The sequence below is a fragment of the Corythoichthys intestinalis genome, chromosome 14, assembly GCF_030265065.1.
Source record: "Corythoichthys intestinalis isolate RoL2023-P3 chromosome 14, ASM3026506v1, whole genome shotgun sequence".
In the NCBI taxonomy this organism is placed as follows: Eukaryota; Metazoa; Chordata; class Actinopteri; order Syngnathiformes; family Syngnathidae; genus Corythoichthys; species Corythoichthys intestinalis.
Window position 1 is genome coordinate 3,604,966 of NC_080408.1, and position 15,956 is coordinate 3,620,921.

Below are 15,956 nucleotides of genomic sequence, written 5' to 3' on the forward strand. Positions count from 1 at the left end.
GAGTGGAATCATCAAATTAAGTAGCCGTATCTGGTATCCCAGACTATGTACTTGTGTATGGTTAGTCTATGTTGTTTGAGTGTGTGCACTGATTGCTGCTTCAGTGTCAGTTTTTGGATAGCATTAATGGTCTGTTTTTGTTTATTCTATGTTGTTCTATATTGTTTATTATATGTTGCTTTGTTATGGAAAAACCATTAAAAAAGATTTGAAACAATCACGGTGCCGCCGCCAGACCCCGGTGACGCTACAATATTCTGACAGAATAGCCAACGACGTCATGCATTAAGAGCGACAATAGCTAATTAATATGCTCACTCGCGACCCTGTGGTCTGGGATGTGAATTGCAACCTGTCAAAATGACGGACGGACTTCAGTTTTTTCCGTCACCGCTTTAAAAAACCGGTCAACGACGGAAAATATTCGGTTAATGCGACCCCTGGAACCGAGTGATGTTTCAAAGTCTTCGAAGCGGAAAATCACACATAACTAGCCCGGATTATTTGACATGACGACTGGGTTGTCGATTGTCTTTGCCGGAGAGCAATTTACAGCTCGTTCCCCGGAGGAGGGCGGCTGCAGTTGTTGTGCAGCTAATGTGCACGAGGAGAGCTTTTTACATGCCTATCAATGATCAAATGTAAGTAGTTCTTTATTTAAAGAAAGTTTGTTGTGTTTACTTTGTAATCGCTGTATTCGTATTTGACATAATACAAAACAAGATGTTTACTCACTTCCTCGTAAGTCCAATGGTCCCACAGTAGTAGGGCTTGGCCAATATCCACGGTGAATGGGAACCTTTTGAAACTCCAAAAAGGCGCACACGCCTCTCTCTCATAAAGCAAGATTTTTCTGCAGCCATTTGGCTGGCGTGATGCGAAAAATAAACGTATTAATCCGCAAAATCAGCTGAATCCTTAGTCCTCATACACAACAGTACTGCTGTTTAGTGATGAGGACGCCTTCACCCGTACACGTCACAGCGCCCTCCTCCTCAATGCAAGACCGAAGCCAGAAGTCACTCATTTTCATGGCGCGGGATTCCAAAAACTAAATAAATATAGCGATCGCGTCGGCACACATCCAAGCGGTCCATATCATTCAGGAGCATAAAATACCGCGTGTATTACGAAATAAACATGCTTTTTCGTGTCACATGCACTTTAAGTGTCAACTTTTGAATAGCTGTTATCTGTCGGGACCACTGACCCTGAAAGGGTTAAATTTATTTGATATAATGTGAAAATGATATTGAAATTTATGTCAAAACATGAATATGATGTCGACGTAATCTCAAATGGATCGCGTCACAGTGTGAAATTGACGGCGTGCCGAATTCAAATTGTTCAAATTAATCATAAGGAGCGAGATGATATGAACGTGATGGTTAATCATAATTTTTCTTCAGGTGGAAGACATGGAGAAGAAGTTGGACTTCCTTGTGGACATGCACATTCAGCACAGCGAGCACCTACAGGTAGATTCGACGGGCACCGCCCACATGACGTCGCAGCTCCGCCTCCTACCAGGAGGCGGTGTCGGAGACACCCGCAGGGTCTTCCTCAACTACGGCGAGGGCCATCCGCCGACATCGTACCGACCGCCCGCCGAGGGCCGACCGCACGTGGCGCGCCCCACCGTGCTGCCCATCAGCTCCCTGCAGGACTTGTCCGGGGGGAGTGGCAGGACCGCGTGGGGGCGCGCGGGGGGCGACTCGCCGCTGTCGCTACTGTCGGTCAACCACGAGGAGCTGGAGCGCTCGCCCAGCGGTTTCAGCTTCTCCGGCGAAGGGGCGGCGGCGGCCGACGGGTGCTCGGCGGCCGCCCGGGACCCTGGCCGGACCCCGTCCGCGCCCGTCTACCTGGCGGAGGGCGAGACGGACACGGACACAGACCCCTTCACTCCCGGTGGCGGGCCGGCGCCCCCGCTAGCGGCGGGGCCTGCCTGGAGTACGCCGCCCTGAGCGGGGGGGCGCTCATCTCCGGACCCTTCATCCCAGCGGCGCCACCGAGAAGGAAGCTTTACGCCGCTGCATGTGACGCATGCTCACTAGAGTAAACGCCGGCCGGACGACACTCGCGCCTGCTATGCCATTTTGTTAAACCTTTGAATCACGCATCTCACGCGTGTACACCGCACGTACGGAACGGTGCAGCCGTCAAACACATCGCGTTCAAATGAAACGTTTCTAAAACGTCAAATGAAACACCCGAAATGTTACATTTATCACGTTGAAATAAGATAACTATATCACGCGCTAAAGTTATTATTATTAAGGCTGGGCGAGTTAACTCAGAGTTAACTCATTCGTTAACACGAATAATTCTTTAAACTACGCATTAACTCATTTTGAGTAAATATAGATTCACATTTCAAATAAAAAGTGTGCTAAATACTACATTTATTACTTACAGAATACAGTTAATCGCAATAATCTCACAGTTCATCATTTGTATTAACACATTGACGTATAGTGGTCATAAACTCATTGAAATTCACAGTAAAAGTTTCTGAGGTCAGAGTTAATTCCTACATATGTACATTTACTGTCAACCCTCCCAGTTCGAATAGATCGGGCATCTATCGCCATTAGGCAGCCAATATATTCATAGAATAATAGGTGTGCTAAATAGGACTTTTGAATTCATCATAGGGCTGTCAAATTTATCGCGTTAACGGGCGGTAATTAATTTTTAAAATTAATCACGTTAAATATTTGACGCAATTAACGCACATGCCCCGCTCAAACAGATTAAAATGACAGCACAGTGCAATGCCTACTTGTGTTTTTTTGGGGGGGAGTTTTGTCGCCCTCTGCTGGCACTTGGGTGCGACTGATTTTATGGGCTTAAGCACCCATGAGCATTGTGTAAGTAATTATTGACAACAACAATGGCGGGCTACTAGTTTATCTTTTGATTGAAAATTTTACAAATTTTATTGAAACGAAAACATGAAGAGGTACTAACATTTATCTTTAGGAACTACAAGACTTTCTATCCATGGATGGCTTTAACAGAATGTTAATGCCATCTTGTTGATTTATTGTTATAATAAACAAATACAGTACTTATGTACCGTATGTTGAATGTATATATCTATCTTGTGTCTTATCTTTCCATTCCAACAATAATTTACAGAAAAATATGGCATATTTTATAAATGGTTTGAATTGCGATTAATTGCGATTAATTACAATTAATTAATTTTAAAACTGCAATTAACGCGATTAAAAATGTTAATCGTTTGACAGCCCTAATCCCTTATCTTACATAATGTAAAGAATCACAATTTTCAATACAGAAAGCAATTAATCTCAATTATTTGAACTGTATATTGACTCATTATCTTGCATTGACGGAGATAGATGCCCAATCCATTTGAACTGGAAGGGTTGGCAGTAAATGAACATACATACATATAGCAGTAACTTTAAAATAAAAGTGCGCTAAGCGTTATTTTTTTCATTCATTATCATAAAGCTATAGACATATCGCAGTTAATCTCACACGATTACAAGAAAAAAAAGTTAGCACGTAAAATTGATCACATTAATAAACTAAAACTTAACATTAAAACCTGAAGTTACGTGAAAATGGAAAAAAAAAAAATCTCATTCAAACGTCAAATTTAACACATAAATTCCATCTTGCCAAATGTCCAATTTATCACATTGAAATATGAAATTGATCACATTATAAATGAGCACGTTAAAAAGTAAAACTGAGACAAAACACGCTATATATTGCGTTATAAACGTACACCGTGAAACAGTCGCTCAGTCAAGCGTAAAACTTTATGGCACAAAATATTAAATATATCTTTGAAATATATCACATTATCAACTTTAAACATGAAAAAGTTTATGAAATTAAATTCAAGTTTTAACAACAATTATATAATATTATTAGGGCTGTCAAACGATTAACATTTTTAATCGAGTTAATTACAGCTTAAAAATTAATCGCAATTAAACGCAATCCAAACCATCTATAAAATATGCCATATTTTTCTGTAAATTTTTGTTGGAAGGGAAAGATAAGACAAGAAGGATATATACATTCAACATACAGTACATAAGTACTGTATTTGTTTATTATAACAATAAATCAACAAGATGGCATTAACATTATTAACATTCTGTAAAAGCGATCCATGGATAGAAAGACTTGTAGCTCTTAAAAGATAAATGTTACTACAAGTTATAGAAATTTTATATTAAAACCCCTCTTAATGTTTTCGTTTTAATAAAATTTGTAAGATTTTCAATCAAAAAATAAACTAGTAGCCCGCCATTGTTGATGTCAATAATTACACAATGCTCATGGGTCGCACCCAAGTGCCAGCAGAGGGTGACAAAACTCCAAAAAACAGAAGTAACAAGTGGAGATTACACTGCTGTCATTTTAATCTGTTTGAGCGGGGCATGTGTGTTAATTGCGTAAAATATTTTAACGTGATTAATTTTAAAAAATTGATTACCGCCCGTTAACGCGATAATTTTGACAGCCCTATATATTATATATACTCTATATTACATAGACAGTAATACAGGGGCGGTACTTAGGGAGGTCTGGGGGGTGCGCACGTGGGCCTCTAAGGGCCCCAGTTTGCGGGCGTAAAGTGGGTGTGGTTGGGCAAGGAGAGGGTCAACAGAAAGTTAAGATAATGCACTGGATGTAATATAGTGTTTAAAGCAACACTTTGTAACTTTTCAGTTTTAGTCGATTTTAGCGACGCCAGTGGACAAAAGTGGTAATGTTTTGCCGTGAGAAAGACTGCGTTTCCTATCAGGACCAGCGTACACCTACATAGTGTCGTAAAATCATGACGGTCACCTGCAGATGGATTAAACAACAATTCTGTTTCCAGTAGCTGTGTAAAGGATTGAAAAGTAATGAGGTAATGAATCAAGTTGCGGCTAAAGAATAGCATATGATGGTTAGCAACAGTGTCACTTAGGCTATGTCTACACTAGGACGGATAAATTTCTCCAGGGTATTTTGCCGACTATTTTTATACCTATCCACACTTACTTTAAGGTGCGTTTAAGGTCCCCCTCCCACCCATCCACTTCTGCAAGGTACGCATTTGCGCAAACTACTCATGCGTAAAAAGGAGCAGCCTCATGTTAGGTCATTGGCCGTGCAGTTTAGCTCTGAACCGGAAACTCATTACTGATTGGCGGCAAATTTTGAAATTACTACACCTTTTAGAGTGTCATTATTTTGTGATCGCTGTTTTTTTTCGTAAACGCAATTGAACGCATCACACAGGAGCAAGAGGGAAGGGAGAGCACATTTGGCTTTTACGAGCAGTCGCCAAGTTGTGATTGAAATAAGCGTGACATCGTTACTTGGGATGTTACAATCGATGCTCAGTTGCGCTCTCACGACATGGAAAATAACAACTAGAAGCATATGTTTTGGCGCTGCGTATATTTCCCGGAAGCCACAACCAGGAGTGCTTGTGCGTAACAGTGGCGATCCTGGAAGTGACGACAGTTTTGACAGGCAGAAATGTCACGAAAAAAACTGATCGCGCGCTTCTTTGACTGGGGGTACCACCAGAGGCCTAGCAAGGGTCCCCGGGGGCCCCAGGCAACAAGCAACATGGGGCTCTTCGAGCGTGTGCAAGTAAGGGGGACAGTTGGACTTGGAACAATAGCATATTTAATAAAAGTATAACGCCTCGGTCTCATAGAGCGCTTTTTAGGACACTCAAAGTGCCCGGCCAATGTTTATTCTGTATATCCTGATAGCCGGCCTTTCTTTTTCCTCCTCAGACAAAACTTTTTTGTCTCTGTTGCTCTGCCATCTCTGCAGAATTCGCACAAAAGCGTTAGCGTCGACTTCCGTCTTTATAGTGAATGAGGGAAGTGAGGTATGCCGTAAAGCAGTCTGCACATTTGTAGTTTGTGTGGCAGGGTTCCTGCCGCCCTCCTTAAAGTTAGTGCCGGTGAAAGTGATACAGACCCCCTCAAAATATAAAAATGGTGTCATTCAACTAGTTGTCAGTCGACAAATCTTATGAAAATGTTTTATAAAGGTTGAAAAGTTACCTCGTGTTGCTTTAAATGTTAAAATATCTCTACCAGCCACTTAGCCGGTTCTTTGGATGGGCGCAAAAACAATTCCACTTTCCCCACCACCCACCCGTCACATTTGTTCCGCCACTGATATGATATATAATATCATAAAACAACACAAAAGTATAATAATTAATGTTCCCATTTATGAAGTAATGCACTGAAACGTAAAGCGATCACGTAAAACGTCAGCTCCTATTCAGACATTTCCGGCAACGTGACAAATCTTTCCGGAAGCACCGCGTGTTCACCACCAGGCGCACGTCCGCGACATGCATGTACACGACACATTTTGTCCATTTATATTTTGCATGAATGCATGCAAGGACGCCATCTAGTGGCCATACTCAACCAAACGGTTTTGCCGTGTGTCCGTCACGCTAACAAGTAGGCGGCGCTTCATCGTCACATGACTCTCGCAGTGTGACGTCCAACGTGCCAAATCGCCCGCGCTTTCTTTCTTTTGGAATTTTAACAACGTATCCGTGACGACAAGCCATCTTCGACAATTTTGGAAAATCGGTGAAATAAATTCGATATTTTGTGGAGATTTTCTAATGTATCCAAAGTTTTTTCTAGCAGACTTTTGAGCCTTTCTAGTCTGTCGTCTTGCTGTCACGTGACCCGCTGCGCGCTTTCTCATTGGCTCCTAGCGGCGAGTTTGACGCGCCAAACGCGTCGAAGGGAAGTCAGAGGCGGGTCCTCGCTCGGTAGCCGATCACTCGTAACGTTTCTTTTTTGACTGGTTCGCTGACATTGACGGCTATAGAAGTCCAATTTGAAGCGGGAGGGCTAGCAGCGATTGGACATCTATGCCAGTCAATGGCAGCCAATGGGTGAAGCCTACAGAGTCTTCCTATATTTATGAATGACTCTCATGTACGCAATTACAATTACTCTTTTTCTACTTGAGTATAGAAACAAGCTTTCCACATATTAAGACATGCTGCCATTGACAGCACTAGACGTCCAATCCGTTTGAAATGGATCTCCTTTCAGTCCAGTTCAAGCGGATTGGACGTCGACTAGAGTTAAACTACGACAGTCTACTACTGGTGATACACTCATTAAAATTCACCGCTAAAGTTTCTAAGGTGAGAGTTTATTCAACCGCTGCCAGCCACCCACTTTGAATGGATTGGACGGCTACTAGTGATAAACTCATTGAAACTCACAGTGAACGTTTCTGCGGTGAGAGTTTATTCCTACACAATCATTCCCAGTTCAAATAGATTGGTCGTCCGTCGCCGTTAATGGTAGCCAATGAATTAACATAAATGATCTTAGTTGTTGTATAGAGTTCATTTTGCTTACACTTATATATTCGTCAAAGCCTTTCAAATCCTACTTTTCAATTTATTACCACACAGAATTTGATTAATCAGTTATTCCCACGTGATTAATCGTGATTAAAATGAATCAACATTGCATGAATGTAACGCAAAATATAAAGCCGTTTGACATGTCATTATCACCTTAAACCTGTTGTTGCAATGTACATTTTACCCAGCAGATGACGCCCAATTTGCACTAAATTTCATGCCATTGCAGTACCACCAATAGGCCTCAAGATGTCACTATCGCCACTCAATAGATAGCCAATGGTAGTCCCCGGGTTGGAGTCTCGTCTGCCATTTTGTCACCAGTTGTTATTTTTGTTTTTTTTAAGTTGCATAAACAGTACCTTATTCTACCACACAGCATCTTATTTTTTAATTTACTTTAGTAATATGACGTGTTCTGTCCTCACTAAACGTGAAGTTATTCAACTTGACAGACAGCAAACAAGGCAATTGTGCTTTTTGAAGCTTTTGACAATTTGTAAAGCTGTAACACACATATGTGTGTACACGTCTGTTCAAAACGACACACATTTTAACAAAAAAAAAACACGACACAAAACTGGTGTTCAAACGTCCATCTAGTCTGATCAATATGTAAATTTAGTAGCCTAATTTGCCTAACAAAAGTCTGCTAGCTTAAACGCTACCAATGCTAACGTATTTCCAATTCTCATAGCAAATGGCTCACACGTAATTCCACAAACTGTAGCTGCAAACTTAATTACAAATGCATACACAAACATACATTAGCTGAAACGACGTACAGCCTTATGTGGGCCAAACCACAACGCACCCATCCTTTATCCGTGTCAGTCTGCTTCTCAGTCATACAAGGCGACAGTCCAGCCAGGCCCAACGCTGCCACCAGAGGGCAGTATATCGCCATCATTAAACAAAATAAAATACTTTGGACTTTTTAAACAGTTATTACGGGTACTTAAATGGTTAATTCCGATTTACGTGCAAATTAGGTTTACGTCACCAGCATTTGGACGGAACTCGTTCGTAACCCGGGGACTACCAGTACTGTAATGCATGCAAGACAATTAAAAATAGCGACACATATAGAGCACACGTAACAAAGCCTATTTTCCACAAAGCGACCAATCCATTTGAACTGCTGGCAAGAAAACGATCAGGTTTCAGCGCCATTGATGGCGCTAGACGTCTAATCAGTTTCCACTAGGTTTGTTCCTTCGCCCCTCCTTCCCAGTCAATGAAATATACCCTGGTCACAGTGATGTCACTTAACTCCCGGGTTAGCGATAGGAGTGTATCTGCAGCATTTCTTTAATGGTGATTATGTGCACTGCTCCATAATCCAACAAAAGTCATTTAAATTCAAAAGATGCACGTTAACATTCATACTTTTTTTTTTTTTTCTAGAGTTGTCTGATAATGACTTTTTGACCAATATCCCGATGTTCTCAAATCAAAAAATCCAATACAGATATCAAACCGAAACCAAAATATGCGGTCGTTGACTTAACATATTATTGCTAATTGAACTGTAATGCCCCACTGGTTGCTTTAATAATGGTAAATGTAACAACTTCAAGGTTTTCCAAACAAAAAAAAAATGTGAAAAAAAGAGATCAACATAACCTGAAGTTATTTTTAAAAATGCCAAAATAATGTCCCATATAAAAAAAATAGAATTTGCTCAAATGTCCATCATTAAATAAAAGGAATCATTCACAATTAAAAGACTTGTTACCCTAAAGCGCCACTAGGGGGCGACCAAAGTATTACAAATACAGACAGGCAATCATAGGACATACCAATGCAATGCAAATTCCCAAGATTCATTTTGCTGGGCTATTGCATAGATTTTTGAATTTCATTACTTTCCTAGTTTTCTCAGTGACTTTCTTTCTGGTAAGGCTGTATTTATATGAAATGAGTTTATCATTCATTATTTTTCATTTATTGGTCATTTTATTTATACAACATGAGCAGTGTTGTTAATTTTACTTTAAAAAAGTAATTAATTACAGTTACAAATTACTTCTACCAAAAAGTAATTGCGTTAGTAACTCAGTTACCTGAATTTAAGAGTAATTAGTTACTTGGCAAAGTAACTAGTGATAATTTTCATGTTTTCAAAAAAGGTTTAAAGGGTTTTTGGGACAATTGGCCCTAGCCCAATTCTTTACTCTCCACTTAACTAGACACAAGGATATTGCGATAACTAGATAGTAACCTTTGCTATGTGTGGAAGTCATTTAATGTTCTGAAAACACCGTTAAAGTTGTTAAAATTGCGCCCGCTATTGCATTAGTTCCCTTCTGTCTACTTTCAACATGTGTAAGTTTTAAAACTGTTTCATCATTTAAAGATAGATTTAAGTCAAGATTTTGCCAATTTAGGACCATTTTAGATCATTTTTATTTTTTTTTTAAAGTAGGTTCGCTAGGAAGGATCTCTACAACAGAGCCTTTCTGAGAGGTCTACTGCTTTAAGATGGCGGCTGTTTACTAACGCATGTAGTCCTTAAAACATGTTGCCAATGCAGCCGTGTCTATCATTTGCATCTAGTTCTATAATATGCGATATCTACCGTATCATGTGGGCGTAGTTTGTAGGCTACAGTCAGGTATTATTGGAGCCACCTAGCATCACGTTTGCAACGGCGTCTTCCCCACTCCTGCTCTGCTCTCTCATCTCCGTGAGTCCATCTCTCTGACTTTTTTTATTCAACCAACGCATAGTAACGCACGCCTTTCCCGCCTCAGTAACGGTAACGGCGTTGCCAAGATGAGGAAAGTAATTAATTAGATTACTCAATACTGAAAAAAATAACGCCGTTAGTAACGCCGTTATATTGTAACGCCGTTATTAACAACACTGAACATGAGTGATTAGGCTCATTCTCTCAGCTAACAAATCCCAAGCATCTTGATTTAGAGACCTCTAAAGGTCACTCTAAGCATAGCCGCTGCAGGCTTCTACATTAATTTAAAACCCAGCATTCATAATAGCGCAAATCCAATCGATATTTTCCAATATTTATCGGGTGGCCGAAATTATCGGACAACTCCAATTCTAAAGGAAATACATAACGAAGTGAGGCTTTACACGCAGGTAGGTTGCTTAGCTTCCATTCCCACATAATCTAGAAATGTTCATTATTCGAAATATGTATACATTTAGCAAGACAACATATTGCCTTGTCGTCAATAATATTAATCTTCATTATACCTTTCAAAATGGAATGTTTTTTCCTTGTAGTCCATATAAACTCAATGGAGCTTTACAGAGGGATACACTCCTATTGGCAAACCTGAAAGAGGGTATGACGTCATGTCAATTACCCCCAATAGTCCCCGCTGACACTTTCTGTCATTTATTTGGACAACAAAATGGTCTTTTTTCACACAAAGCCATAAACTATTCAAGTGGTTCCGTCACGATAGTTTTTACTTTTTTTTTTTGGACCTCTTGATTGCTACCAATGATTTGTGCCTTGGCCTTTTACACGCTCATTTTCATCTTTGTTGTCAGCCGCCGAGTCGCGACGTCGCGAAACCAAACACGTAAGAACATGTTAACTCACACGTATGTAACCCGTATATATCTTCATATCTACTCCGATACTATTTAATACGAGGGAATTTTGTGCCAAACAAGACGCCGACGCCTTTGCTAGCTAGCGTCGGCGTTAGCGAGCGCGCCAGCAACTCGGCGGCGCTTTTGGTTTCCACGTCCGCAAGTGACCTTCACGTGTCCTCGCTCATGTTTGTCTTCTCATGATATGCTAATATGCAAATGATCGTCATTATTGTTATGATTACAATCACTTGTTTTTTTTATGAACTCTTCTCAAGTGCGACACTTAATAATAATAAAACACAAGTGACAGAAAGCAAGTGTCTTCTTTAAGTATGCACGCACACTTTCACTGACACAGAACTTTTTTTTTTTTTTACTCAAACTACTGCAGCTTTAACCCATTAATGGCTGAATTTACGTTGAACAAATATACATAAAGCACGAGGGGAGTACATAAATACATAAAAGTAGTATCAATAAAAAAAAAAAAACACAATATATTACATTTAAAAATGCTGGTCAAAATTTTGAATATCCTAAAATAATCATTAAAAAGATGGGAAAAAAAGAAATAAAAGCTAAGAATTGATTAAAAAATATATTTTTTTAAAGTAAAAAATACATTTCAAAAACAAAAATGGAGGATTGTAAAAATTGCTCTATTTCCTACATTTTCAAATATACATCAAATACAGTATATATCATCCTTTTTTTCGATTTTCTATATTTTCCTTCTTTATTAGATTGGCAAAAACATTTTGAAAGTAAAATTTTCCAATAATCAGTTGTATTTTTCAAGTTAACCTTGCATGTACGAATGAATTAATTTTTCACCCTTACAGGGAACTCATTGGCTATTTTTAATTGAATTATAATATTATTTTTAAGAATAATGATTCATAATCAAAAGAAACAAACAAAAAAAAGGTTTTCCACTGCAGTGACCAATCTTCCTGAAAGGGTTAATTATACACATGTACTTTGTATATATGGCAGAAAACAGACAAGTCTTAAAAAGCAGTTTCTGCTCTTGCACCCCTCTTTAAAATAAACTGCTGTATTTTAAGCCAAAGGAACTGTTATGTTTTGATAGAAAATATGTCTATATGCTGCCATAGCAGTTTCATGGTGCATTAAGCCCACAAACAATTTTTAATTTGTCCGTTTTACCCTGGAGACCCCCGTTTACAGACACCGCGCAACCGCTTTTGTTTCAACCCAGCCAAAAAAAGGTAATTATTATTTGAAATGTCTGTCATTTTCAGCTTAGAATCAATAACGTATGTGTAAAATTTAGTTAAAAAAAAAAAAAAATAATAATAATAAATCTAAAAATCGCATATTTTAAACATTTAAACAAATTACGTCACAATGTAAAAATACTGTCTGTAATTCGGTCACGGATATCTACCGCGTAACTATCGCTTAAATGTATTTTTTTTTCTTACTGTTGCAATTTCCCCAATATTTAAATGATAAATATTCGATAAAAAAAAAAAAAAAAGTTTATAAGGGTAAATAATTAAAAATAAAATTAAATAAAAGTTTTTGGATCGAAGCAAGGTAAGTACGCGATACTATCTCGTTAAAATCACGGTGTCTTTAATTGTGCACTCTCATGCTCTCACCTCAAGTTAGGGTTTAGGAGTTTAAAAACATTTTTTTAAATGCCCTCCTGTTCAAAATGTGTATTCCTCCAGAAAACTGAGATTTTAAGCTTTCCAATGCTGTATCACACATACATATAGGACAATTTTAAAATTTGGCCAAATTTGGGGTCTCAGAGCGATACTTCAAATCACCTGAGTGTTTTCTGCCATATAGTTCATATAAATTATGATTATTTTCATGTACTTATGTATTCCCAAATCTTTTTGTACACTATTTAACTCACTGACCACCAGACCAGGTCAGACTATGTGTTGTGCTATTTAGTAAAAGAGGCAAATTGACATTGAAAACACCAATTGATGGCCAGTTTTGTCAGTAACGCGTTACTTACTGTAATCTGATTACTTTCTTCAGTAACGAGTAATCTAACGCGTTCATTTTTCCAAGCCAGTAATCCGATTAAAGTTAGTTTCCCTAGTGCCTGCGCGTTACTATTTTATTTTTGCCTCATAATGTATGTAGAATGAAGAATACTGTAGTCATGTATGAAGAGCATTTCTCATTGGGGGGGAAAAAAAAAACGGGTCACGTGTATTACGATGCTGTTTGAGGCTGTCTGCCACGGCGGTCAACAAAATAGCATTCTGACGAGGCAGCGAGGCGAACAGTGAAAGGCAGGATATATACCGCAAATGGATGTCTTTGCTCACTGGAAATACAGCCATTACTTCACATTTCTGTCCAGTAAAGATGACAAAAATATCCCCGTACATTGCAAACTTTGCACTGGCTGAAAAAGACTGTCGGCCGCTAAAAACTCGACATCCAATTCAACAAGGAAGCACTTGGAATTACAGCACAACGCGACAAAACTCGAAACAAAGCCTACAGGTGACAAGACAGCCAGCACTTCTACAGTTTGTAACCAGCCTTTATGCACATTTTATTGTCAGTGTTTGTCACCATAGGCGGAGTTTTACTTTTGTGGGGCTGGGGGTAAAGCATGATGATGACTGAAACAAAAGTCAAAAGTTTGGACACACCTAAACATTTTTACGTTTTATATATTTTCACTACTATTGTAAATCCTCTCTGAATACATCAAAACTATGAAAGAACATGTGGAATGGCAAAAATAAGTGAAATAACTGAAAACAGGTTTTATATTCTACATTCTTCAAAGTATCCACCTTTGAGGTGTTGCCAAACTTTTGGCTAATACTGTATATATAAATATATTAGGGCTGTCAAACGATTAAAATTTTTAATCGAGTTAATTACAGCTTTAAAATTAATTAATCGCAATTCAAACCATCTATAAAATATGCCATATTTTTCTGTAAATTATATATATATTCTGTAAAATAAATTGTTGGAATGGAAAGACAAGACAAGATGGATATATACATTCAACATAGAGTACAAAAGGACTGTAGTGGGCATTTCACTCTACTGTCATTTAAATCTGTCTATGCTGTCCTCACTCCGAAGCGTCTACTTTTTCCAAAGCTAGACAGCTAGTGAACGACACCTTAATAATTAGACTTCTTCCTTTTTCACCTGATTAATGAAATGGCCTCAAACCACTGTCCTCTTTAGATTGTCGTAAAACTACAAAAAAAAAAGTACACAAGCATTGCATTAGCAAAAACGTTAGCTTAGCACGCTATACAGATTCACTAAACATAAACAAAAAGCGTCTCATACAAAAAATATAACATTTCGCTTACTAACATAATATGTACATTCTTTACAACAACCATACTTACGGACAAATCTTGTCCAAGGATCATATAAGCACAACATTATCAGCCCGAGACGTCGTGCAGCCATAATGAACTGGAAAGAAAACAATAAACCATGTCGCAAAGCGACCACAAGAGTTCGCTGTCGGACAGCACAAAAAGTCTTGCTGTAAAACTTACCAAAAGGCAGAATACTTTCTGAGCGGGACATGTGCGTTAATTGCGTCAAATATTTTAACGTGATTAATTAAAAAAATTAATTACCGCGCGTTAACGCGATAATTTTGACAGCCCTAAAATATATATAAAAACTGTTCAAGCTCAGTTGATGTTAGTTGCGTTTGAAAGCTTAGGTTTATCCATCTTGCCTCCACTGATGTAGTTTTGGCTTAGCAAAGCAAAAGCTAGTGTCTTAGGTGCTAGTCACATGATCTGCTCGAAAAATGATTTTGACCCATTATGAAATACGTTGTAGGTTTCCTGTTCATTTCATTAATTTTTTTTAAATTTTTTTTATTGCTTTACGACTTTTATAGTCAATACTTTAACAGGTAGGTCTTTATTTTAAAGGGGAAGTTCAGAATTTTTGACATTAGGCTTTATCTTGGAGTTAGCGGGGGTTTATTTAGTCGTTGGAGTTGATTTGAACAAATTCCGTGCAGTTTTGTCAGTTATTTGTTAGTTTCAGGGCTCCGGGGTGGCTAAGCTAGCGCGAGTCAATGGTGGTTGAAATCAACTCCATCAACTAATTAAACCCCCGCTAACTCATAAGCCTTATGTGAAAAATTCAATTACATGCGATGACATTTTTTTGTTGTCATTTTTATGTTGAGGCAGCAAAAGGAGAAAAAAATGGTAAAAAGGAACTGATAAGTTACTTTTAAAGTAACTTAGGCTACTTTCTTAATGCACGAATCCGATTTTTTGTCATATCCGTTTTTTTGGCGTGCCCGTTCAGACTGCCTTTGTCCATTGAGACCGTTCAAGTATTACGCATGCGCACTAATACGCAGTCCGACACGCGTTGAGCAAGAAGACCCGCATGCGCAGAAGCATCAAAACAAATGACACACGTCATCCGTCATTCCAGGGATATCATATTTTGCTTTTCAAAAGGAGGACACAAATAACAGACATAAATAATCCCCGTTTAGGCTTATATTCAAAGTTTATATGGATCGATAGCATGCACGCACTGTCTGTGCATGTCACACACACATACGGTTAGTTTGCCCCGAGTCTCGGCCGTGTAGGCAATGTTGAAATATTGCTCACTTGGAGCAGAGAGAAAACTGAGCATTCTCAGGCTTATCCTCAACCCATTTTTATTTTTTAGGACTGTTGTCAAGCTCAGCCCTTCCCCAAAAGCCGTGTTTACTGCAAGCTAGGCGCTAATAACGCACAGCTGCAACGCGACCATAGCGTCTCTCTCGCTATTTGATGACGTAATTGCTGCATGAAATCCGATTTGGGAGAGTGGACAGTACAGACCGCCGCGACAGTCTGAAAAAATGTGGCCCAGATCGGATTTGAACCACATACGAAAGTGACCCAGATCGGATTTGAAATGGTCCAGTTCTATGCGACTTGTCCCGTTCAGACCGTCAAGTTAATGC

At 38.9% G+C, this 15,956-nt stretch overlaps 1 protein-coding gene across 4 annotated transcripts in view; it reads left to right on the top strand.

Annotated features, from left to right (window-relative positions):
• kcnq3 (potassium voltage-gated channel, KQT-like subfamily, member 3) overlaps positions 1-11,454 on the top strand; it is a 72,422-nt gene extending 60,968 nt beyond the window's left edge. For 3 of the 4 annotated variants that reach the window (XM_057857872.1, XM_057857871.1, XM_057857873.1), the window contains one exon: positions 1,410-11,454. In XM_057857872.1, the coding sequence (XP_057713855.1) occupies positions 1,410-1,964 (555 nt within the window). In that variant the 3' untranslated portion in view covers positions 1,965-11,454. The remainder of the gene's footprint in view (positions 1-1,409) is intronic. The other variant, XM_057857870.1, reaches the window with a different exon arrangement.
• The last annotated feature ends 4,502 nt before the right edge of the window (positions 11,455-15,956 follow it).